Source organism: Raphanus sativus, chromosome 6 (assembly GCF_000801105.2).
Source record: "Raphanus sativus cultivar WK10039 chromosome 6, ASM80110v3, whole genome shotgun sequence".
NCBI lineage: Eukaryota > Viridiplantae > Streptophyta > Magnoliopsida > Brassicales > Brassicaceae > Raphanus > Raphanus sativus.
The window spans coordinates 23,315,933-23,342,278 of record NC_079516.1 but is presented as its reverse complement, the minus strand read 5'-3'; the positions used below and the strand labels follow the sequence as shown (position 1 = coordinate 23,342,278).

The window sequence follows — 26,346 nt, the reverse complement described above, 5'->3', positions numbered from 1 at the left end:
CAAGTTCAAGGAGCAGGGATTTGGTTGGGCTTCAAGGCTGGTTCACCACATGCTCTGTTTAAAGCTAGACATTAAGAAGAAGTACGAGATGTGGTGTCTCGTTGGTCCAGAACCTTTGAGGTTTTCACTGTTAGAGTTTGAAATGATCACTGGTCTAAACTGCGAGTACATCGAGGACCTTGACACACCAAAATGTGATGTTACCCCAGAGATGGTTTCTTTCTGGGGGATGATGGGAGTTCATCTGGAAGCTGGGCCAACTACTGATCAGATAATAGATGCACTGAAGAGATGCGGGGATTGGTCCACGGAAGATCGCAAGCGGCTCGCGTACCTTTCCATCTTCACTGGATTCATTGAAGGGAGAAAGTTTTCAACCGCTACACGAGCTACTCTGGCATGGCTAGTGATGGATTTAGAACGGTTTGAGAATTATCCATGGGGGAGAGTCTCGTTTAAGGTGCTGATGGACTCTTTGTGGACCAAAGAGATTACTGGCTGTTACACCGTGGATGGGTTTATACAAGTTCTTCAGGTCTGGGCGTACACAGCTCTGCCGGGAATGGGTGCTAGTATTGGTAGTCCCAGATTAAACAGTTCGCTTCCACCGCTTCCACCGATTCTGGCTTACGATGGCAGCAGAGGCCGCAGATTCATGAAAGCTGCTATCTTGAGTCAGGTACCTTTCCATCTTCACTTAATTAAGTCGTCTGGAAGGTCTTCCAGCTGGACGACTTAGTAGACGACTTATTATAAGTCGTCTGGAAGGTCTTCCAGCTGGACGACTTAGTAGACGACTTATAATAAGTCGTCTGGAATGTCTTCCAGCTGGACGACTTAGTAGACGACTTATTATAAGTCGTCTGGAAGGTCTTCCAGCTGGACGACTTAGTAGACGACTTATAATAAGTCGTCTGGAAGGTCTTCCAGCTGGACGACTTAGTAGACGACTTATAATAAGTCGTCTGGAAAGTCGTCCAGCTGGACGACTTAGTAGATGACTTATAATTAAGTCGTCTATTTAGTATTTTATTTCAAATATCTAACTCGATTCTTCTTCTATTTACTGCAGACCCGCGTGATCAACTTTGTTGAGAAGGACATTAGTGAAATGTGGCCAAAATGGGACTCTGAGGTTGAGGACGTGCCCGCGGAGAACATCATTAAAGTCATGTATGATCGGAGACCGTGGAAGTGGACCATGGATTGCTGGGAAGTCATGTATCTCGGTATATAAGATCTTGCCGGAGGATAAAGCAGATGGTGTCACCTCCAAAGAGATTGTTCCTCTCACTTCCACTGACCAACCGAGCTTCGCTTCCAACGATCAACAACCGAGCTTCGCTTCCACCGATCCAAGCGTGCCAGTTTCAGAACGAGCCTGGTTGTATTGGACAAAACAGCTCCCACTGCTTCTGTGCGTGCAAGGAGTGAACGAACGAAGAAACCTGCTCCCACGCAGATATCTCCTTATACGGCATAGAGAAAGAAACTCCTTAAAGTGGCAAAGTATAATCCATTTCCCACACTAAATAGACCTAAGATGAAGGAGCTCGCTGATTGGTTGAAAACTGATCCGTAAGTGATTGCTTTACCCATAATAGCTTGATTTAGTCTACCAAAACTGATTGCTTTTTTGTTTGCAGTTATTATTTCACTAAGCATGAGGACAAACCACGTACAGCACCAACTTGGTGGTATCACATCCTCCGGACACCCAAGGATGGCTGGAAGACGTAGTAAGTCTTCTGCTTATCTTTAAGTCGTCTGGTAACTTGTCTTTGTATAGATTTGTAAATATATAAGTCGTCTGGAAGGTTTTCCAGCTGGACGACTTACCAATAACTCGTCTGGAAGGTTTTCCAGCTGGACGACTTACAAATAAGTCGTCTGTAAGGTTTTCCAGCTGGACGACTTACAAATAAGTCGTCTGGTAGGTTTGGACGACTTAAATAAAAGTCGTCTGGAAGGTTCTAACTTGTATTACATATGGATGCTTGGATTAATGTGCTGAGGCAGAGGTATCAGGAGAACCCACAAGCTTTCCGGAGCGAGCGAATGTGCTTCCTGGATCACAACTTTGACCAGTCTTGGAGAGACCAGTATCTGTTCTTCAAAGCATCGCAACCTGATCACAAAGGTTTAGGAAGAATGCTACCTGGTGGGGCGTCGAGTTTTTATGACGGATCAATACCTTCATTTTGCCAATCAAACAAGAAGTGGGGGGAGGACATTGATGATATATATGCGCCAATGAACTTGAACAACAAACATTGGGTTGCTATTTGGATATCGATCCCTAACAGGTACATAGTCGTCTGGGACAGCATACCTTAATGTACCATACCAGAAGCATGGGATGAGATAATGGAGCCTTTTCTCGAGATGGTCCCTTATCTGCTTGTTGTCAACGCAAACACCGACGAAGGAAGGGCCAAATACGGGTTGGAGCGATACACATATGAGAGACGGCTGAAAGATGTACCCACGGCCAACAATGGTGATTGTGGCCTGTACGCTCTAAAGTACATTGAATGTCATGCTCTTGGGGTCCCCTTTAGCCCTAAAGACTTTGCTAGGTCCAATGTGAAGAGTATGAGGGATAATATGGCGGTGGTTATATGGACGGAGCTTGTTGATCAGCATTTGAAAGAGAATGAGGATGGTGATAAGTTCGTGGGCATGTATGATTAGATTTGTGTATGGCTTTGAACTTGTCTTTGTATAGATTTGTGTATTTGTATTTGAACTTGTGTATGATTTGTGTATTTGAACTTGTCTTTGTATAGATTTTCTAACTTGTGTATGATTTTCTAACTTGTGTATGATTTGTGTATTTGTATTTGAACTTGTCGTTGTATGGATTTTCTAACTTGTGTATGATTTATTTGAACTTGTCGTTGTATAGATTTTCTAACTTGTGTAAATATATAAGTCGTCTGGATCCAGCTGGACGACTTACAAATAAGTCGTCTGGAAGGTTTTCCAGCTGGACGACTTACAAATAAGTCGTCTGGATCCAGCTGGACGACTTACAAATAAGTCGTCTGGAAGATTTTCCAGCTGGACGACTTACAAATAAGTCGTCTGGATCCAGCTGGACGACTTACAAATAAGTCGTCTGGAAGGTTTTCCAGCTTGACGACTTACAAATAAGTCGTCTGGTAGGTTTGGACGACTTACAAATAAGGTAGTCTAAAAATAGTAGAAGGTAGTCTAAAAATAAAATACACTGGACGACTTAGTAAAAGGTCGTCTAAAAAATACACTTGAAGGGATAGTAGAAGGTAGTCTAAAAATAAAATACACTGGACGACTTAGTAAAAGGTCGCCTAAAAAAATACACTTGAAGGGATAGTAGAAGGTAGTCTAAAAATAAAATACACTGGACGACTTAGTAAAAGGTCGTCTAAAAAAAAATACACTTGAAGGGATAGTAGAAGGTCTTCTGGACGACTTAAGATTTAGTCGTCTTGAAGGTTATCTGGTAGACGAAACACTGGACGACTTAAGAATTAGTCGTCTGGACGGGTAATCAAGACTGGACGACTTAAATTTAGGTCGTCTGGACAACTAGTCAACTGGTTGTGTACATTGTGGTTTCGTATGGCCAGTTTCCTTGCAGTTTGAGCATCTCCGTGCCCTGTGTTTCTTCCTGGGTTTGTGTCCTCTCATCCTAGATAGCTCCAACCAAGATTGCCATCTTGATTTCTTTTGTCTCCCCGGACCACGCTTTACGTTTGGAGGAAAGCATTCTCGTTCCTCAATATGTTGTGACACGATAGGATATATATTCTCTGAGTATCCTGCATACAGATGATTCTTTGAGTAAAGTGGACATACAAGTGTGGAGATATGCAAACCAGCATGTGTTCCAGCAGCTATAGCATGAGAGCAAGGTATTTTCTCCACTCCATAGACACCACAATCACACTTTACATGTTCAAAATCAACCACACAGTCCATTTTGCCACCTTTGACAAAGAAACGCCATCCATCAATTGGTTCGACCGTCATCGTATCCGCTATCTCTGATCGAACAGCAAGCAAGTATTCAACACCCCGGCTATGTTCAGTTGGGAGACTCAAAGCATCTTTTCTCCTTTTCCAATACTATTTTCCTAACTTCTCCCTTATGAACTCCAGCAGGAACGGAATCGGAAATCCTCTTGCTCGCTTCAGTGCGGAATTAATAGATTCAGCGATGTTGCTTGTTTTTATGTTGAACCTGTTCCCCTTACAATAAACCCTTGACCATAGCCTGGCGTCGGCCTTCTCCAAATACATTGCAAGTTCCGGGTTTGCACTCCGTATCTCAGCCATGTACCTGTCAAAATCGTAAACCGTGTGCGCATAAGCAGCCCCTTTCACCAAGTACATGAGATGTTTCCCTTTAAACTTTTTGACAATGTTATCTTGAAGGTGATAATAACATATTCCTCGGGTTGCCCAAGGAAACACCTTCTCGCACGCACTTTTAATGGCCGCGTGCCGGTCGGAGACTATCACCAGAGGCTTGTCATGAGATATACAACTAGCCAATTTTGTGAAAAACCATTCCCAAAAAGGTTCATCTTCAGCATCCACGATCCCAAAAGCCAATGGAAATATCTGAAAATTGCCATCTTGTGCGGCTGCAACTAACATAACACCTCCATACTTTCCACTTAGGTGAGTTCCATCCACCACAATGACCCTTCTCTGATACATAAAACCTTTGATAGAAGCTCCAAAAGAGAGAAATAGATACTTAAATCTTTTCATAGAATCAAGTTCTATAGCCGTGATAGAATCAGGATTTGCAATGGAGATTTGCTCGAGATATGAAGGCAGACGCGAATACCCTTCTTCTGCTGATCATCTCACCAATTTTTGTGCATATAACAGTGCTCTGTATGAAGTGGTGTAATCAAGCTTCATGCCAAACATGTTCCTCATTGCATCAGTGATATGCTGTGGAGTTATCCCATCAATGATTCCAACACGATCAATGAAAAGACTACCAACATACTTTGGAGTACAGTGTCTCCGCTGAGCGATTCGGTCTCCAATTGAGCATAAATGTTTTTCCACATACTTTGTTACCCAAAACGTGTTTGGCCCATGTTTCACACTCGCTCTGATCTTCCATCCACAACCGCTAACCCGACATGTTGCCACAAGGAGAGTTTTTGATGATTTGTATATTCTGAAATAAAACCTACCCCTCACTGCTGTCAACCGCAGCTCTGAAAGCAGTGCATCCTTGCTAACAAAACTCTGGTTGACATAGATGCTGGTACAATCCGATTTTCCTCCTTCAATAGCATTTGTCTTAGCATATGTCTTTTCAATTTCTTCAAAACAAATATTATCATCATCTTCCTCGTCCTCATCTTGAACCTTTCCATAAGACTGTAATCCCACCATTCTGATCCGTTTCACCAACAATAGTGTTATCAGCATCCTCCTCCCCATTTTCCTCCTCCCCATTTTCCTCCACCCCATCTTGATTTTCATCTTCAACAGACTCATTATCACCAACATCTTCAAAACATTCATCAGCTTCATCATTATCACCAACATCTTCTTCCCATTCACCAGCTTCATCATTATCACCAACATCTTCTTCCCATTCACCAGCTTCTTCTCTTTTCTCTGAAATCGTTTCCACCTTGCTGCGGCTTGATACACAAAGACATACTCTATGCGTTTTGAGTATCTCGAGCAAGTTTCGAACTTGTCTATCACTTGTAACATGAATGGGAGGACTGCCTGGAGTCATCATCATTTCTACTGGTAATGAGTAGCTAATCTCCACAGTCACTGATCTCATGTCCAGGTTATAATCTTCTTGAGCCATTGCAACAAGTTCAGCATGTGTTGAATCTTCATTCAATAAAAACAATCTTGCTCCTTTGAGATCATCAACCACAAAATCCCAATGGAAATCTCTCAACAACCATTCTCCATACACTGCATGTAACTTAAAATCATCTGCAAATATTCAAAATAAAACACATTAGTAAACATAGAGAAAATGAAGAAGTTCAATAAACATTATCGCAGACGACTTAGAATTAAGTCGTCCAGAAGACTTAAAGGTAAGTCGTCTAAAGAGGTCACTTTTGCAATTGAAAATTAAAAGGGACGACTTAATTCTAAGTCGTCCGGCTTTGTTTGTTAAAAAAAAAAATTCAGACGACTTATATATAAGTCGTCTACGAGAAACGAGCTAGTTTTGCATTTGACCGAATCGTGTCAGATCTTTAACTATTTCTGGACGACTTATAATTCAGTCGTCTCTGGAAAGTAAAAATTTCAATATTTTATTCAAACTAGACGACTTACATGTAAGTCGTCCTCGGTTAGTTTTGTAATTGAAAAATAAAACTTGAAATTTAACTTTCTCCAGACGACTTAACTAAAAGTCGTCCAGCTAGACGACTTAATTTAAGGTCGTCCGGATAAGCAAGGTTTGACCAGAAAATTGGGAAAAATTCTGGACGACTTTGCTTTCCCCGGACGACTTTAAATTAAGTCTTCTGACGGGACGACTTTATATTATGTCGTCTGGTAAAAGTTAAATTATGAAGTTTTATTTTTCAATTACAAAACTAACCTAAGACGACTTACACGTAAGTCGTCTAGTTTAATAAAATATTGAAATTTTAACTTTCTCAGAGACGACTGAATTGTAAGTCGTCCAGAAATAGTCAAGATCTGACACGATTCGGTCAAATGCAAAACTAGCCTGTTTCTCGTAGACGACTTATATAAGTCGTCTGGAGTGTTTTTTTCAACAAACAAAGCTGGACGACTTAGTTTAAGTCTTCCATTTGACCAGAAGACTCATCAGTAAGTCTTCTACATACAGATGACTTACTTGTAAGTCTTCTACGCGAACAGATTTTGAAAAAAATTTAAATTCGTACCTTAAACTAGGTGAGATGACTTCGTTTGCACAAAGGGTCTTCTCCAACCACCAAGAACTTCAAACGAAAGCAACCGTAAGTCAAAACGAAAGAAATATGGCTCTGTCAACCATCGCCCATATTTTAAATCAAAAGCTTGAGTTTTTTGGATGAATATGGAGAGAAAGTGAAAGAAATGTTGTTTTTAGTTCATAACAATTGAAACAGAGAGAGTGTAAAGAGATTTACGTGCATTAAAGGGCATTAAAAGCTCCAAACAGTTCGTATAAGGTTGTTCACACTATTCATGGTAGTGGCAATATTGTAAATACTTGAAGAATATGAGGTTGAGACAGTAAAGAAGCCATTTTCGAAAAACAAAAAAAAAAGTTAATGGCATTTTCGTAGATTAAATGGAGGTGTGGGGTTAAAAACTCAAAAAAAAAAATGAGTCAAAAGAAAAGGTTAGTTTTCTGTTTGACTTCAAGTTTTGAGTCATTTTTGCAAAAAGCCCTTGTTTATTTTTCCATATCCCATTTTCGAATCTTTTGTTTTCTAGTCATATCCTAAGTTCCTCCATTTTCAAACAATGATACTTAACCGAAGAATACAAAACAAACAGAACTATAAATCACTGGCTTGAATATCAAATATACTTAAATTAATATGTTTATGCAAAAAACTAACATGTGGAAGAAACTCACATCGTAACACGAGAGAAAAAAGGTGACTTTCTCTCTCTACTAAAAGGCGATAAAAAGGGGATCTAGGGTTCGGAAATCGCCGCCGCCGACGGTGGTCTCACACCTCCGTTCGAGAAATCCCGACCATGGGGAGGAGGAAAAAGCGCATCCTTGCCTCCCTCCCTTTCTCTTCTAAGTTCTCTCGTTATGTTGCTATCTCGGCGCGGGCTGCGAAGTCTTCTTCTTCTCATGCTCCGGCGACTGATTCGAAGAAAGGTCCCGGGTCCGTTGGACCAGTAGGCTCCTCAAGCCTCGGGTGTGACCTGCCGTCTACTCAGAATGGAGCTGGAGCCGTTAACAATCCCTCTCTGGAGTTGAGTAATGTCGTCGCCACCGGACCTCTGGGTTTAGTGGAGGAAGCATCTCCTCCTGCTGATCTCGCTGGTGCTACTACTGATGTCGCGCCTGTTATATCTAGTTCTTCTCCGGAATCGGAGATTGTATCAAACAAAGCCAAGTCAACCTCTCAATCCAAGAGCGAGACAAGGAAATACTCTGAAGTGTTACATAAGTCATCCCTGCTCGAGGAAATTGGAACTCCAACGCAGCACATTTCTGGAGCTCCGTTTGTTCTGATTCCCGATGAGAACGTGGAGGAAGCTAAAGAGGAATTTCAGGAGTTTCTCTTTGCAAGGTTTCATGGCGATGCACCGGATATGGGTAGGATTATTGGTGTTGTCAACGCCATTTGGAGTCACTCTGGTCCAAGAATCTTTGTTCACCGGCTGAGCCCCTTAACCTTTTTACTTCGAATCACCAGTCCTCGTACTCGCGCTCTGGTGCTTGCAAGAAGTGTTTGGATAATAGCAGGATTGCCAATGTATGTGGCGCCTTGGTCCCCGGAGTTCTCTCCAGAAGAGCCTCAGATCTCTACAGCAGTTGTTCCTGTTGAACTTAGAGGAGTGCCTTACCTGCTGTTTAACAAACAAAGTCTCAGCCGTATTGCCACGGCAATTGGAAAGCCAGTTTCTCTCGCTCCTGAAACAGAGAGAAAGGCAAATTTTGAAGTCGCGAAGCTATGGGTACGAGTGGACTTGCTAGCTGATCTGCCTTCAAGAGTTGTTTCGGGTTTCACAAATGGAAGAGAAGTGGAGATTGAAGTGACATACCCGTGGTTGCCTGCGAAGTGTGATAGCTGCGGCAAGTTCGGGCATATAAATCTGAGATGTCCTACCTTACAGTCTGAATCAAAAGCTGGTACTTCCAGGAAATCTCAGAAGAATATAAGGCCGCCTAGTAAAGACCCCAAACCTAGGAGGACTTCAAGACCTGGCAGATCAAGAAGTCAAAGGAGGAAAAGATCACAGGCTCGTAGTACTATGGTTGAGGACAAATCTTCAATTGAGGCCCAAGTAGAAGATTCTGATTTTAATCCTACTGTCCACAATGTTGACCTCCCACCAGACCCACCTGATGAGGCGGCTCCCGCTCATGAGCTAGAGATACAACATGATGTGGAATTGCTAACTCAGGATTTAGAGCCAGGAGAGTTTGTGAGACCTACTCTTGTGGAGGAAGAGGTTATAGATAAGGAAGACGAGATCAAAGAGATATCCAGGCCAGCGTTCTATCTGGACAGGGGGGGTTACAACACAACAGTGGTCGTTACCCATAGCGGAGGAAAATCAGGAACTCATCCTCAGGAACACACTGATGCAGAGGCATCTTCTCCTTTTCTTCTGGTTAACAACCGGAAGAGTGGCCGCAAGGTCACACGTCACTAATCCAACATATAAGTATGTTTTTTGCGTGGAATGTAAGAGGACTGAATAGTACAGAACGCCACACAATGGTCAAGGATTGGATTACTACCAACAGACCTATTTTTGGAGCTTATTTAGAAGCACGTATACAACCCTCAAACTCTAGGAGAATAATCAACGCTATTCCTAGGGGATGGAAATTTTTTGCGAATTGGGAGCATCATAGAACTGCAAGGATTGTGGTGATCTGGAGCCCTAATGTGTTGGCTACAATCTATAAGGCAACGGCACAGACGGTTACTTGTGGTTTCTTCATGCCCCTGGAAAATATCAGTTTCACGGTGACTTTTGTTTATGCTTTCAATGAGGTGGAGGATAGGAGAGCACTATGGGAAGAGCTGGAATCTCTAAATTCCACTACACCAGTCCGTAATCACCCATGGGCTGTTGTGGGGGATTTTAATCAGATAACTAGAACATCTCAGCATTCAGATCATTTGACTTCTGAGATTGATGTTTCAGGAATGGAGGATATGAATCTAGCGCTTCAGGAAGCTGAGCTGTTTGAACCACAACATAAGGGTCTATCTTTTACCTGGTGGAACAATCAAGCAGCGAGCCCGATATCAAAGAAGATAGATCACGCTTTCATCAATCAAGCATGGTCTGTCCGATTTTCAGAAGCCTACGCGGAATTCCTTGAGCCTCTACAGTCTGATCACTCTCCTTGTCTGTTCCGTGTGCCGGAAGCTCAAAGGAGGGCTCCAAAGCCTTTCAAATTCTTCAATCATGTTATTGATCACCCTTCTTTTGAGGAAACAGTGAGGGAAGCTTGGCATCCAGAAAACATTGTTGGAACGGAACAATACAAGCTGGTGAGATCACTCAAGACTTTAAAGAAAGACTTGCGAAAGCTGAACAAGACTCACTTCAGTGGCATCACAGAAAGAGTTAAGGCACAGGGGGAGATAGTGGCTGAACTTCAAAGACGCCTCCTTACTCAACCTGATCCTCAAACTGCAGGCCTTGAGCATCTTGAGAGAGAGAAGTGGCAGGTTCTGGCAAAGGCTGAAGGGAAGTTCTATCATCAGCGTTCACGGGTGCAATGGTATGATTTGGGGGACCGAAACACGGCTTTCTATCATAAAGTGGCGGACCAAAGGGCATCTCAGAATCATATACATTTCTTGTATAAATCTGATGGAAGCTTGGTGAATGGTATTGATGATATCAAGGAGCATACAGCGGAGTATTTTTCCCAGATATTGGGCGTATCTGAAATGGCTTCTTCACCGTGTACTTTGGCTGAGCTTGCAGATCTCCTTTCCTTTCGTTGTACTGAAGAGAACATTGCAGAGCTGGTGAAACCGGTGCAGGATGAGGAGATCACGAGGACAGTGTTTGCAATGCCGTTGGATAAAAGCTCAGGGCCAGATGGTTATAACGTTGAGTTCTTGAGAGCTGCTTGGAGTATTATTGGAGTGGATGTACTTAAAGCGGTAAAGGAATTCTTCCGGAATGGTCGGCTCCTAAAGGACTTGAACAGCACTGCAATTGTTTTGATTCCTAAGTCGCCGGAAGCTTCTTCGTTGGGAGACTATCGTCCTATTAGTTGCTGCAACATTGCTTATAAAATTATCTCCAAGATAATTGCAAACCGCCTGAAGCCTATACTCAAGGTATGTATTAGTAGGAATCAGGCTGCTTTTCTAAAGGGTCGCAGTTTAGGCGAGAATGTGCTCCTTTCTTCTGACCTCATTATGGATTACGAGAAGAGTTCATGCCCTCGGAGTTCTATGCTGAAGGTTGATATCAGGAAAGCTTTTGACACGGTCTCATGGGACTTTGTCAACAAGGTGTTAGCTGCACAAGGATTCCCTCCTCTGTTCAGAACTTGGATTCAAGAATGTATCTCCACTCCCCGATTTTCTGTTGCAGTGAATGGCGAGCTGGCTGGGTTCTTCCCGGGTAAGAAAGGATTGCGTCAAGGCGATTCCATCTCTCCTTACATTTTCATAATGGTTATGGAAGCCTTATCCAAGCTACTTGAAAGATCTGTTGGACAGGGACACATCCGACTGCATCCCAAATGCTCAGACCCGCAAGTATCTCATCTCCTGTTCGCTGATGATCTTCTCCTGTTCTCAGACGGCTCCCGGCACTCCTTAACAGGTATCATGTCGGTTCTATCTGAGTTTAAGACCTACTGTGGCTTGGATATGAACCCAGCCAAATCGGAGCTGTTCTTTGGTGGTGTGTTGGACCCAGAAAAGAAAGAGTTGAGTGAAGATTTTGGCATTAAATTGGGAGACTTCCCAACAAGATACTTGGGTCTGCCTCTGAAGCCTGGACGCATATCACTTGCCACTCTTCAGCCATTTATTGATCAAATAAATGGTAAGCTGCACTCTTGGACAATGAAGTTTTTATCTTTCGAGGGTAAGATCAGGCTCATTGCTTCAGTGATATACGGGAAAGTGAACTTTTGGAGCTCAGTTTTCACATTGCCAAAGTCTTTCTATGCTAAGATAGACTCCCTCTGCTCGGGCTTCTTATGGGGGAACAGTTCAGGAACGGCACGTGGAGCTAGAGTATCTTGGGCTGACATCTGTAAACCAAAAAGTGAGGGAGGATTGGGTATCAGACGGTTGGAGGAGTTTGAATTGGTTTTCCGGCTTAAGCATGCTTGGAACTTGTTTTCTAATGCAGATTCTCTATGGGTTTCATGGCTAAAATCAAATGTGTTTCATAGGAAACCATTCTGGATGATGGAGGACTCGCAAAGGCTCTCTAAATCTGTGCGCAGTCTTGTTCAGCTGAAGGACCTCTTGCTTACTTTCTTGAGATGCGAGGTAGGAGATGGTCAGGATGCTCTGTTCTGGTTTGACTCATGGACTGCATTGGGGCCTTTGTTGACGTATGTGGGTCAAGCGGGTCCTCGTCAACTTCGGTTAAGACTCAATTCAACAGTAGCTGATGCAACTCAAAATGGTGCATGGAATTTGCCATCAGCGAGATCCCCACAGATTGAATCGCTACAAATTCTTATGACGACAATTCCCCCACCGGAAGTCTCATTTGGTAAAGACAAGTATCTTTGGCTCCAAGCAGATGGCTCCTTCGGCTCTTTTTTCTCTACGAAGGCTACATGGGATCACATCAGAGAATCTTCTCCTACCCAGCGATGGAGCAAAGTAATCTGGTTCAAACAGCAGATACCGCGGAACTCGTTTATATCTTGGCTGGTCATGCTTCGTCGTCTGCCTACTCGGGACAGATTAAGGCGATGGGGAATGACTGCGCCTGAGCAGTGTGTACTGTGTAATTCCGGTATTGAGACCCATCATCACCTCTTCTTTGAGTGTGAATACTCCTCCTCTGTCTGGTTGTATTTTGCTAGCAGGGTATGGCAAAACCCACCTCTTGATGTGCACTCAGCTGCTGCATGGATCGGGCTCTCCAGGGCTTCTTCTACACCTCAAGAGCGATGCATAATCAAGCTTGTATTTCAGTCATCTGTTTACCATATCTGGAAGGAGCGCAACGCCAGAATCTTTGCTTCAAAGTCTTCTCCCCTGGCGAGTGTTCGAGCAGCGGTGGACAGGCAAATCAGGGACCGGCTTCTCTCCATTCCACCTTCTCCTAGGGTCCAACCTTCCTTTCTTCAATTTTTCTTTGCGTGTACTAGGCCACCATGAGGTGTGCTCCCTTTTGTTCAGGGTTGTTGCGTTGTTCTAAATAAGTTGCTAAGCAACATGTAAACTTTTCAGAAAACGGTATGAAATTTTAACATGATTACCAAAAAAAAAAAAAAACTAACATGTGCGACGGATTCGTTGATGACTGTTTTTTCTTGTCACTTTTCTTTATCTTGGAAATATAAACAAGTTTATTATATAAAACAGAAACAAAACTATTTATCACGCAACTGACGCCGCAGCTGACAGATGGACTGAGAAAGCTTTTTTGGAAAGAAAAAAAACTCGTCGCCTGAGAGATTCGAACTCTCGCGGGGAAACCCCATGTACTTAGCAGGCACACGCCTTAACCACTCGGCCAAAGCGACTTTGTTGAAACAATTATATTGGTCATCCTATCGTTTCTCCAGAACTGCAGCGAGGAATGTAGTATCTTGTTGAGAAAACTAGTAGATATTAATTTTATATACGAATTTAAGATAGTTTTTTTTTTGCAATTGATCATATTATATTGGTAGATGATCTCTTCAACTTTGAGCATGTCAAGTCAACCCCATAAAACATGAGATTACGAAAAAAACATGCTATAATAATAGAACCTTCCGGTGGTGATCGAAGACATGTCCGAGACTTTATTTTATCTTATCGTGGAATGCATAGAGAGAATATGTCAACTCCATATGATGTGTTTTTTGAATTGGTCATTGGGATAATAAACAAGTTTGGCTGACATTAAACCTACATTTTATCGTTTAATGATGAGATTTCAGACTCCACATCATAAAGCAGTGGTGAAGGAAATAATTAACAACTGGCCTCTAATTCTACTGCACAAGAAACCGCCAAGTAGTAGACCGCCAAGTCACTTAAAAAAAAATAATACGTTGGGATTGATAAATCTCATGTCGAACTCTCTATTTTCCAATTAGTACGATGTTGTTGATTTTAGGTTGAAGCAGTAAAGTTCTTATGGATTTGGTTTTGCATTTATTTCCAAAATATCTCATACTAATCAGAATTGAATATTTTCTTATATACTAGAAATTATTTGTCTAAACTTCCAATGTGATACTTTGTTTGCATTCACAACAAACCTCTTCTCAAACTAAGTATCACATGAAGAACCTTGGTTTCCAACCTCTAGCAAAACATGGTACACATCTTATATCGCTGTAATCACCAACAGTACTCTTCACCTAACTCTTGTTATACCATTAGTATTTATCTACCTAATCTTTACTGCACCATTAGAACATTCACCACCTAATCCTTGCAGCACCATAGAAATATCCACATAATTTTTGTATCGTCGTTAAGGAGAGATTTCCAATATAAGTCTCTGGCACCACTTAATCGTGAAGTCACCTTGACGATTCTCCTCTACAACTGAAGCTCTCAGAGTCTTTGACTGGTATCTGCTACGTACCCTCCTTTCCCATCAAAAGGAACATTACTTCGAATTTGAAGGGTATTTTAGTACTTTTGCAGATATTCATCAACCTGGTTTTGATACCCAATTGTTGGGATTGAGAAATTCCATATCCAATTCTCTATTTTCCAATTAGTATGATATTATCCATTTTAGGTCGAATCAATAAAATCTGCATGAATTTGGTTTTGGGCTCTTTTCTAAAAAGGAATCGTACTAATCAGAGTTGGACATCTCAATATATACTAAATACTATTTGTCTAATTTTTTAATGTAAAACTTTATTTGTATTCACAACATCATAAGAGTTCTAGTCTCATCTTTCTTCAGCACAACATGAAAATAAAGAAAAACATAACCAAGATAGAAATACATGCCACCCTCATCCCTTTTAAGGGTTTCTTGGCCCTTAAAAGATAGTGATCTTTTCGTGACCAAAAAAAAAGATAGAGATCTTTTATATGTATGATATCCATGTCCAACCATTTTTCATTAGACCTTGTGTACTGACGCATTTTTTGATGATTTTTATCTCAGTTTAATAATACCACTGGTGTTTTTTCCCGCACATACAAATATAAATATTTTATAAATACTTATTAATATATGCATGAATAATTAAAAGATTATAATCATATTTTATTGTTTATGTTTTCATTTCAAAATTCTAATGTATTATAAATATTTTGAATTTTTTTGGACACTATATTTATTATTAATAACTAAAATCTTAGAAATCACTCAGTATTCTCTTTTAGTTATATAAAATTATGAATTTTACTTGATTAATATTTATGTATTTTTCTGTTTCAAATTTTTAAAATTTTATTAAAAAATATTTTTCAGATAACAACACAATATATATAAAAATTATCCCTTTTATTTAAAATATATTTTTAGATTTTTGATAAATTTTATTAATATTAATTTTAATCACTTATCTTTATTTTTTGATTAAATCTATATATATATATATACTATTCACTAAAGGTATAAATTATATTAATTATTCTAAATTTTAGCGTTAAAAGTTCAAAAGAAAAAAATCACTTCAGAAATAATGAGAATACTTGGGTTCACCTATAGGGTATATGGTGAACCTAAAGGTTCACCAACCAATCATATTGTCATATTTTATATACAGATTTTTTTTAAAAGCAAACAAGATATTTAACATTTACTTTTAATAATAAAAAGATAAAATAAATAAAAAATAGTTCGAAAAAGAAAATTAAATATTATTAATCCCGTATGCACTAAGCTCTAAATCACAAACTAAACTATAAAAACTAAACCCTAAATTCTTAAATAACCCCTAAACCTTTGGGTAAACCTTAAACTTTTGGATAAATCTTACCCCAAGTCCTAAGCACTAAACCATAAACAGTCAATCCTAAATTTTTAGGTTTACCCGAGGGTTTATGATTTATCCAAAGATTTATTATTTAGCGTTTATTGTTTAGGACATGAGTTTAAGATTTATTCTAGAGTTTAGGTTTTATCTAATAGTTTAGGGTTTACCCAAAGATTTAGGGGTTACCTAAGAATTTAGAGTTTAGTGTTTAGAGTTTAAGGTTTAGTTTAAGATTAATGATTTAGTGTAGACAACGTTAATAATATTAATTTTTTTCTATTCAAACTAATACTATTATTTTTTGTTTTATCTTTTTATTTTTAAAAGTGAATGTTAAATATCTTGTTTGCTTTTTAAAAAAAAAACTGCATACAAAATGAAACAATATGATTGATTGGTGAACCTTAGATTCATTCCAGGGATGAATCCAAGAATAATTCGGAAATAATACTATATTCTAAATTTTTGAATAAGTCATGGATTTAACCGATTTTTATGTATCTTTCATATCAAGTTTGTCAGTCTGGTGTCTTTTCAGTGCTAAAAAGTGCATAATTCCCTCAAATATTGGTTTTTTGGTCAGGTCCGATTTAGTTCCGCACAAGTTAGTCAGTCCACATAATTTGTTTCAAACTTATCAAATATGGTTCAGATCATTTCCTTTTAACCAAAACAAACGACGGTTCAGTTTGGATATTTTAAATTCAAACTAGATTGGGCGGGTATTTCTTTTGTTGTTTTTTCAATATAAATATTGATAATTCTTTGTTTTAATTATATAAACTGTTACATGATCAAGTCTCAATTATGCGGGTTTGTTACAGTGTGTACAGTATGACGAAATTTAAAATGCGTCACAACCATTTTATGTTTGTAAATAAATTAAATAATGGTTTTATCCAGTGTTTTGAAATCCGACCCGGACCCGCGGTTACACCAGAAAACCCGGTGACCGAAAAAAAATTCGGGTTGGGTTTTGTAAAAAACCCAAAATTTAAAAACCCGCAAAACCCCGCTCAAACCAACTAAAACCCAAAACCCGGTACCGGTTGAACCACTGGTTGAACCAGTAGATAATTTTTTTAGTTGTATATCAAATGAAAATAAAAATATAAAAAGTTAAGTTAAGTATTCTAAATGTTTATTAAACATAAAATATATACATATCCAAATTATTATTTTATGTTTTAAAGATATTTAGAGAGTAGTAACTTTAGTTTTATATATATTTTTATTATTATTTTATTAGCTAATATATTATTATATAATAAAACTAATTTATTTATTAATCTGCGGTTCACCCGCGGTTTACCTGCGGTCGACTCAATGACCCAGTAACCCGGTAAATCCTCAGGTTCAGTGTCCGAGTCGGTTTTCAAAACATTGGTTTTATCCGAAATACTTACTTGGACTATTATATAATTTTAAAGATTTATAATTTATATAAAATATTGCTAAATATATAAACTGACCAATAATATTTTTGATTAAGTCTCATCTTCATGTAGAATTTCAATCTCTAATATCAACTTATTAAAATTATTGCAGACTTTAATTTGTGGTATTGATATTAAAAAGTTTATGGAATTTGAATTTGATTATATAAAAACATAACTCATTTAATTAGTTAGCAAACCCATCTAAATGTTGAAATAGGCCCACAAAATCGAAAGACCATAATGCCATTAATGAATTTTTTAGTTTGTTCATATCATTAAGGACATTTTTGGAAAATTTAAAATATTCATTAATGGTATAATTCAGGAATGATCCTATTTTAATGGTATTGATTTATCAAAAAAAAAATTAAGTTAAGAATATATATTACATATTGTTCAAATCGTTTGATTAATATATTTTATATTTCCTATGTTTTACAAATAGTATTATTTTGATACTTTCATTGTTATACAAAAATATCATTTTAGAATTCTAGTGTAATTGATTACTATTTTAAGTTTAATATTAATTATAAAATAAATTTTATAATTAATATTAATTATAAAATTAATATTATAATTAGTATGCAAATGCCTCATGTAATAATTAAAATTATTTTTAATAATTGTGAAAAGATCAGAATGGCACACTTCTTAAAACGGAAAAAAAATATTCAAATCACTCAAATTTACCCAATAATACTCAAAATAGCTACTACTTTTAATATTATAATGTTGAATATATGAATTATTATAACTATTACTAATAATTTTTGATATATCTATCTTATTAAAGTAGAAGTACTTTAAGCTTTTGTTTGGTAACAAGGATATGAGTCTTTAAAAAAATTAAATTTTGTTTGGTAACAAAGATAGTAGAGAATTTTGTTTTTTCCTTATTTAAATGATATATTTAAGTATTTAATGTATTTTCCTAATTTAAATAATAGATTTCTTTAATAGAATGAATCTTAACCAAAATAAATTTCCTAATATATTTTTTTGTTAACATTTAATATTTTTCAATATTTATTAATAAAAAATAAAAAAAATCACCCATCAAAATCAATTTATATATCATATAAATAAAATATAAATATTTTATTTATAAATTGTTAGTATAACACTTTTATAATATAAGTCAAATTATTAAAATATTAGATTTTTATATGATACACTGTGATATAATAGACGATTAAAATCACATAATATAATTATTTAAAGTAATAATAAAAATTTTTGTTTTAAAATGTTATACTAACAATTATGTAATACATATTAATTTACATATATATATATATAGATATTATCATTAGAACAAAGAAAACAATTGAAGTGAAAGCAAATATTTATACGAGCACGGGTCAAACTATAGAAATAAACAACAATGGTGTAAGATTTTTTTAACAAATTTATTTTAATTTCAAATATGTTTATATATTTTATGTATTTATAAATTATTTTATTTGTTATTAAGAATGCTAAGATTTTGGAATTGGAAAAAATTATGACCCATCTCTATATTATTTTAATTAGGAACTTAAAATTTATATCAAAATATTTTTCTTAAACTTTTAATTTTTATTATAACTATAAATGTTAATTTTCAATCTAAATTTATATTTAAATATTACAAATATATCATTTATAATTAAAAAACTAAAAACATAAAATAAATACCCGCCCAGTTGGGCGGGTCAAGATCTAGTTGTATACTTATAAATATGGATTTTAGAGTACTCGGTTCGTATCGGTTATATTACCGGATCGAGATTATTTTAAACAGGTTCAGTTTGGTTATTAGGATCCGAATATTTGCCCAGAGTTTTTTACACGGTCTATGGGCTTTTACAAATGGCTCAATTTCGACCCTCTTAATTTTCAACCTTTCGAAAATTTGACCCCATAGTTTCTTTCAATCCGAACCACCGCCTGTGGATAATAAGTTCTCTAAACCTTCACTTCCCTCCGTCTCTCCGGCAATGTCGTTGAAACTCAACACCCCTTTCCCAATTTTCGCGCCATCTCTGTTCCCAAACCCGAACCCAAGAGGACCCAGCGAGATCCGATTCTCCAGATGGGGCAACGCCAACGCCGAGCGCTTCGAGCAGCGTCGCCGTACCCAAGAGGAGCTCGAAGCAGAAATCCGCCGCGACCGCCGCTTCGACGCCGCCACCTCAATCGTCCACACACAAGACTCCGCCGGCGCATCCTCCGAGCCAAAAACCTCGACTTTCAGGTCCAGAGGCACTCCTTCGCAACCGTCCGCTCGATCGATCCCGGGCCGGAGATCTAAATACTCCAAACCCGATTACGGGCCCAGCAGGCCCAAGAACAAGCCCAAAGTCCCCGACTCGCCTCCCCAGCTCGGCGCGAAGCCTGAGGTTAAGCTGAGCGAAGACGGGCTGTCTTACGTCATCGACGGAGCTCCGTTCGAGTTCAAGTACAGCTACACGGAGACGCCAAAGGTCAAGCCTTTGAAGCTCCGCGAGGCTCCCTACGCGCCTTTCGGACCCACGACGATGGGGAGGCCGTGGACTGGTCGCGCTCCGCTTCCTCAGTCGCAGAAGACGCCGAGGGAGTTCGATTCTTTTCAGTTGCCGCCGGTGGGGAAGAAGGGGGTGAAGCCGGTTCAGAAACCGGGTCCTTTTAGACCCGGGGTGGGGCCTAGGTATGTTTACACCAAGGAGGAGATTTTGGGAGAGCCGTTGAGCAAGGAAGAGATCAGAGAGCTTGTTACTTCTTGCTTGAAGACTACAAGGCAATTGAATATGGGTACAAAGCTCTATAGTTTCTTTCTTGATGATCAAATAGTATTTTGGTTGAAGCTTAGGTACTGTTGTTTAGGTACAATTGAACTCATGTGGTGATTGCAAGTTATAATTGACTGATAGTTGCAGATAGCTTGACGTAATATAACAATTAACAAGTTATAGTAGACTGAGTGTAGAGAAGATACTTTTCTTTTGTTGCATTATGAGATCAGTAGGTATTCTTGATGATCAAATGTCTTGGTTATAGTACTGGTAGAAGTTCAGGTACAAGTTATATAGTAGAGTGAGAGTAGAAGAAGATATGACCTAAAGTTATTGGTCTCTTCTCTTCTTTGCAGGTAGAGATGGCTTGACGCATAACATGTTGAACAACATACATGACTTATGGAAGCGGCGAAGGGTTTGTAAGATTAAATGCAAGGGAGTTTGCACAGTCGACATGGATAACGTTTGCGAGCAGCTAGAGGTTAGGCTCTTTTGATTTCATATTATTTCAATGCATAGGATTATGGTTTTCGATTTGTTGTGTTCATCTTGATCAAGTTATGAATTGAATTGGCAGGAGAAAATTGGTGGGAAGGTGATATACAGAAGAGGAGGTGTGATTTTCCTATTCCGTGGCAGAAATTATAACCACAGGACAAGACCGCGGTTCCCTCTTATGTTGTGGAAGCCTGTAGCACCTGTTTACCCGAGGTTGATTCAACAAGTTCCTGAGGGTTTAACTCTTAAGGAAGCTACGGAGATGCGGAGGAAAGGACGAGAGCTCTTGCCCATTTGCAAGCTAGGTAAGCAAGAATGGTTTATCTTGGCATGGTTTTCTTCAACACCAACAATGTTAACTTTATCCTGTGCAGGGAAGAATGGTGTGTATTGTGACCTTGTGAAAAATGTGAAGGAAGCATTTGAAGTTTGTGAATTGGTTCGGATCGATTGTCAAGGGATGAAAGGCAGTGATTTTAGGAAAATCGGTGCCAAGCTCAAGGTTTGATCTCGCTCACATATGTGTCTCTATGCAACAATCTCGTCTTTGTTGAACTTGTTGGTTGTGTTATTACTCTTGCTCGCAGGATCTTGTTCCATGCGTGCTCATTTCTTTTGAAAACGAGCAGATTCTTATCTGGAGAGGAAGAGAATGGAAATCATCTCTCACAGTTCCAGATAAGAAGGATGATATCCTCAAAGATATTGAAGTTGATACTGCCTTGCCAGAAGATGATGAAGAATCAGAGTCGCTAAATCAGACTCAAACTGTGAACCAGAACGCTTCTTCTGGTCCTATGGATTTGCATAACGATCCAGATGGTGATGATTTGAGCTCTTCAAATGTAGATCTCTCGGCAATGGAAGGCACAAGCTCTTCTACAGAAGATGGTACTGAGCTAAATACAGACAACTCTCTTGCTGATCATCAAGAACCTGAACAGGAGGAGTCAGAAACAACTGAAGAGATCAACAGACAAAGCGTAGAGAGAGTTTTGAATATGATGAAACAAGCTGTAGAGAGCGGGGCGGCGTTGGTGTTAGACGCTGCTGATCTTGACGCTGACACAGTCTTCGCAAAAGCCGTGGCCTTCTCGAGTGTAGCTACACCAGGACCAGTTTTCCAGCATGGCTTAAGGAAGCAACCAGCGGTTAAGAAAGAGGAGAAACGAGAATTTGGATACAAAAACTTGGAGGCAAAGACAAGTAGTGATGTGGTTCCTGGGAGAAAAGATGTTGCAGTGAGGGTGGAGAGATATGAGACGAAGGAGAAGGAAGGAATTGAAAAGAAAATTGATGAGCTTGATGAAGATTACAGAGAAGTGATACCTCATGGGACACTGAAAGTAGATGAACTAGCTAAACTACTTGCCTAATGTTGTTATCTGTATTTTATTTGTCCTTTGTTGAGTTAGTGTATAATGTAGTCTAGTTATCATTATCAGAAATACTAGATCTTAACCCGCCCAACCGGGCGGGTATTTATTTTATGTTTTTAGTTTTTTATTTATAAATGATATATTTGTAATATTTAAACATAAATTTAGATTGAAAATTAATATTTGTAGTTATAATAAAAATTAAAAGTTTTAAAAAATATTTTGATATAAATTTTAAATTCCTAATTAAAATAATATAGAGATGAGTCATAATTTTTTCCAATTCTAAAATCTTAGCACTATTAATAAAAAATAAAATAATTTTTAAATAAATAAAATATATAAACATATTTGAAATTAAAATAAATTTGTTAAAAAAAATCTTACGCCATTGTTGTTTATTTCTATAGTTTGACCCGCGGCCGTATAAATATTTGCTTTCACTTCAATTTTTTTCCTTTGTTCTAATGATAATATATATATATATATATATATATATATATATATGTGTGTGTGTGTAAATTAATATGTATTACATAATTGTTAGGATACAATTTTAAAACAAAAATTTTATTTATTACTTTAAATAATTATATTATGTGATTTTGATCGTCTATTACATCACAGTGTATCATATAAAAATATAATATTTATAACTAATTGGACTTATATTATAAAAGTGTTATACTAACATTTTATAAATAAAATATTTTATATTTTATTATATTTTATTTATATGATATATAAATTGATTTTGATGTGTGATTTTTTTTCTATTATTTTTATTAATAAATATTGAAAAATATTTAATGTTAACAAAAAATCTATAAAGAAATTCATTTTGGTTAAGATTCATTCTATTAAAGAAATCTATTATTTAAATAAGGAAAAGACATTAAATACTTAAATCTATCATTTAAAAAAGGAAAAGACAAAATTCTCTACTATCTTTGTTACCAAACAAAATTTAATTTTTTTTAAAGACTCCTATCCCTATTACCAAACAAAAGCTTAAAGTACTTCTACTTTAATAAGATAGATGTGTAACTTTGATAAGAAATGTATTTTAGATATTTATAAGTGAAAAAGTGCATAAAATAGTAAATACATACTTGAATTTTGTTCAAGTCAATAATTAATTTAGAATTTTGTTTTCTGTTGACAAAAAAAAAAGGAATTTTGTTTTCTATGACTCATAGATTTAAAATCCAAAATTAATTATTTGTGATTTGACAATTAAAATTTTAACTTTAATAGTATTCTCTATGGGTAATTAGTAAAATGAATATGAGAATATCTATCATAATTTTTTCAGTAGAACTCTATAAATTGATAATTTATGTATATCAAATTTATATAAATATAAAAGTATATTGTATAGTTTTCTATTTATCGTGAAGTTTATCTTTAATTTTTTGATATTTCAAAATATTTTTTGATATTTTTTTGTCATTTTACACCTAAAATGGTAACTATTTATACACAAAATAATCAAAGAACAACAATCGAATAAACTAGGCCTGGGCATCCGGGTCTTCGGGTCGGGTTCGGGTCGGGTCTTGTCGGGTCCGGGTCTTTCGGGTCCTCGGAAATTAGACCCATATGGGTATTTATAATTTTCGGGTCGGTTCCGGGTCGGGTCTTGTCGGGTCCGGGTCGGTTCGGGTCTAGAATTTTAGTACCCGTAAAACACATATAATATTCGGGTATTGTTCGGATCCGGGTCGGTTCGGGTATATAAAACCCTAAAAAACTCGAAATACCCAAACTGGACCCGAAAACTCGAAAAGTACCCAAAAAACCGTAAAAGTACCCGAATATTTACCTAAAATCAGACCTGAAAACTCAAAAAATATCTTAATACCCAAATTATATTTTCTGAAAATCTAAAATTACACTCAAAATTTGAAATTATACCCGAAAATACGAACCTAAAACTTTAAAAAAGATTAGAAATACCAAAAATATACCCAATCACCCAAATATACCTAATATATAAAATAAATCTCGGGTATTTCGGGTACCCGATCGGGTCTCGGGTCGGGTCCGGGTCTTACCCAAGACCCGCGGGTCCAAAATAAAAAGACACATATGAGTACTTATAATTTTTCGGGTCGGTTCCGGGTCGGGTATTTTCGGGTCGGTTCCGGGTCGGATCCTCGGGTCCGGGTAAAATGCCCAGGCCTAGAATAAACTGTATCTATAAAAGTATTCATTTTACTTTTACATGGAAACATACATCTAAATATAAAAATAGATCCCATTTCTATACCGACTCAAAATATGCTGATTAGACCCTATGTATTAACGAACATAACTAATTTAATAACTTCATAAATTAATAAAATATCATAATTCTAACATTCTTAATTTATAGAGTTTTTACTGCTATTTTGTTAGTAGCAATTCTTTAACTAAAATAGAAACAATCAAAAAAGAAATTATTTTGTTAATAAAATAATTCCTTTTAACTAATCACAGGTGAGAAGAAGCAATACATTTCATAATAGTCTCTCTTACAATTCCAAGGACCATTATGTATTGTTATATGTTTAACTCATTCCACATATTCTTTACATCATATGCTTCATTGAGATCATTATGTCACGTTGATGAAAGATTATCTGCTTTTAAATCAAAAACCATCCCCCATTTGAAAAAATCAAGATTTCAAGAAAACAACATTTCATTTCTCAAACGATGAATCCACCACCACAAGCAATCTCCCTTCTCTTCCTCTCCATCATCTTCTTCTTAGACTATGTCACTGCTCGATCTCCTCCTCCTCCTCCTCCTCCTTCTCCGTACACAACCAGCGACAAGCCGAGCTTAGTCATTACCACCGGAGTTCTCTCCATCTTCTTCACACTCACCTTCGTCCTCCTCATCTACGCCAAATGTTTCCACAACAACCTCCGATCAGAGACCGACGAAGAAGGAGGCACAGTAAGACTCGATCGTCTATGGCAATTCAATCAGTCTTTTTCTCGAATGTCAGGTCTCGACAAAACAGCTATCGATTCTCTTCCCTTCTTCAGATTCTCTGCTTTGAAAGGATCGAAACAAGGGCTCGAATGTTCTGTCTGTTTGTCTAAATTCGAAGACGTTGAGATTCTTAGGTTATTACCTAAATGCAAACACGCTTTTCATATCGAGTGTATTGATCATTGGCTTGATCAGCACGCTACGTGTCCCTTGTGTAGAAACAGAGTTTCTATCGAAGACGAGCTCTCTGTTTTCTCTGTTTTGGGTTGCAGTAGTAATAGTCTGAGAATCATGGGCCAGTTATCTGATACGAGAGAAGAAGAATCGAGCATGGAGATTCACATCGAACGCGAAGAAGGAGGAGGAGGAGCTAGTGATGGCTCTTCATTATTCAGCAGCTTCCGGAAGATTCTCAAGTTAGGTAAAAATGATAAATCGTTGTCGCTTGTGGAGCAAGGCATCGAGAAACGTTTGCACAAGTTCAGACACAGGATTGTAGTTTCGGATGCTGTGTTGAAGAACCGTTGGAGTAATATGACTCGATCGGATTTGACTCGTTTGACATTGGACATGTTGAGTTCCATGTCGGGCGAAGGGTTCGCGTCCATGGAACGAATGCAGAGAGGTGACTTGCTGGACAAGGAAGGTAATGTGATAAAGAGAATAGTGAAGAAAAATGAGTCAACGAGAAGAGCTGCTTCTGATATCACGGCTGTTCCTAGACTCAGTGTCCTGGAAGTTACAACAGCGACTAGAGCAAACGCGGTTGGAGGAAACGACAGCGGTTTGGTCGCTTCCACGTCAAGGAGTGATACGGTAGCTGAGACTGAGGAAAGAAGACGACAATTATGGTTGCCGATAGCTCGACAAACGGGTCTTGTGTTCAGTAACAGAGAGAAATGAACTAAATACAACAAAAATCTTAATGTTTAGTTGTTTTTTTATTACTTTGCAATCAAATTAAATTATTGATGATGGTGTCTTTGTGTAGATACATGGTCGATTAATTATGAACAAAGTTTTGGCCAATGGTCATATACATTTATTTGTTGGATTTTTGAGTAAAAAATGTATTGTATTTGTACAACATATATGTGTGAAATCACACTTTTAAACGTTAAGAGAAAACAGTTTTGTCATTCCGCAGTTTACCAATCAAAACCATAATCTAAATACTGATGATTATAGCTTTGTGTAGATAAGTAAGGCACATATGTTTAGTTTTTTAATTAGCAGATGATTTGGTTTGGGTATCAAATCAGTAGAAAAGATCCAAAAATATGTTTATATGAAAGTGTATAAAAATTATGCTTCCAGCAGGTTCAGTCTTGTATATAGCTGTCTAGAGAATATTTTTAAAAAATTGTTCATAAATCACTATATTACAACATTTTGATGGTTTAATGCTTAATAATCTTTAAATCAGCCTTGCTTCCACGTTCAACCTTTATTTCCACCTTTGAATT

General features: G+C 37.6%; 3 protein-coding genes and 1 non-coding gene across 4 annotated transcripts; 3 read left to right on the top strand and 1 right to left on the bottom strand.

The window, feature by feature from the left end:
• The first annotated feature begins 7,722 nt into the window (after positions 1-7,722).
• On the top strand, positions 7,723-9,360 carry LOC130495661 (uncharacterized). The gene has a single exon (XM_056987090.1). The coding sequence runs from the start codon at positions 7,723-7,725 to the stop codon at positions 9,358-9,360; it is 1,638 nt and encodes a 545-aa protein (XP_056843070.1).
• A 3,963-nt stretch (positions 9,361-13,323) lies between these two features.
• TRNAS-GCU (transfer RNA serine (anticodon GCU)) lies at positions 13,324-13,405 on the bottom strand. Its single transcript has one exon. It is a non-coding gene; the product is annotated as a tRNA-Ser (tRNA).
• Positions 13,406-19,141: 5,736 nt separating this feature from the next.
• LOC108838631 (CRS2-associated factor 1, chloroplastic) lies at positions 19,142-21,960 on the top strand. Its single transcript, XM_018611535.2, has 5 exons — positions 19,142-20,034; positions 20,372-20,499; positions 20,596-20,821; positions 20,891-21,018; positions 21,104-21,960. Exons 1-5 carry the CDS (start codon positions 19,242-19,244, stop codon positions 21,890-21,892), a joined length of 2,064 nt encoding a protein of 687 aa, XP_018467037.1. The 5' UTR covers positions 19,142-19,241; the 3' UTR covers positions 21,893-21,960.
• Positions 21,961-24,595: 2,635 nt separating this feature from the next.
• Positions 24,596-25,783, top strand: LOC108811073 (putative RING-H2 finger protein ATL12). Its single transcript, XM_018583133.2, has one exon. It carries the CDS (start codon positions 24,596-24,598, stop codon positions 25,781-25,783), a length of 1,188 nt encoding a protein of 395 aa, XP_018438635.2.
• Positions 25,784-26,346: the final 563 nt, after the last annotated feature.

Bases quoted from the DNA above. Each gene is read 5' to 3' on its own strand.
- LOC130495661 (XM_056987090.1), top strand. From the start codon at position 7,723: ATGGGGAGGAGGAAAAAGCGCATCCTTGCCTCCCTCCCTTTCTCTTCT.
- LOC108838631 (XM_018611535.2), top strand. From the start codon at position 19,242: ATGTCGTTGAAACTCAACACCCCTTTCCCAATTTTCGCGCCATCTCTG. The intron at 20,500-20,595 runs GTTAGGCTCTTT...TTGAATTGGCAG, and splicing joins ACGTTTGCGAGCAGCTAGAG to GAGAAAATTGGTGGGAAGGT. The intron at 20,822-20,890 runs GTAAGCAAGAAT...TATCCTGTGCAG, and splicing joins CTTGCCCATTTGCAAGCTAG to GGAAGAATGGTGTGTATTGT.
- LOC108811073 (XM_018583133.2), top strand. From the start codon at position 24,596: ATGAATCCACCACCACAAGCAATCTCCCTTCTCTTCCTCTCCATCATC.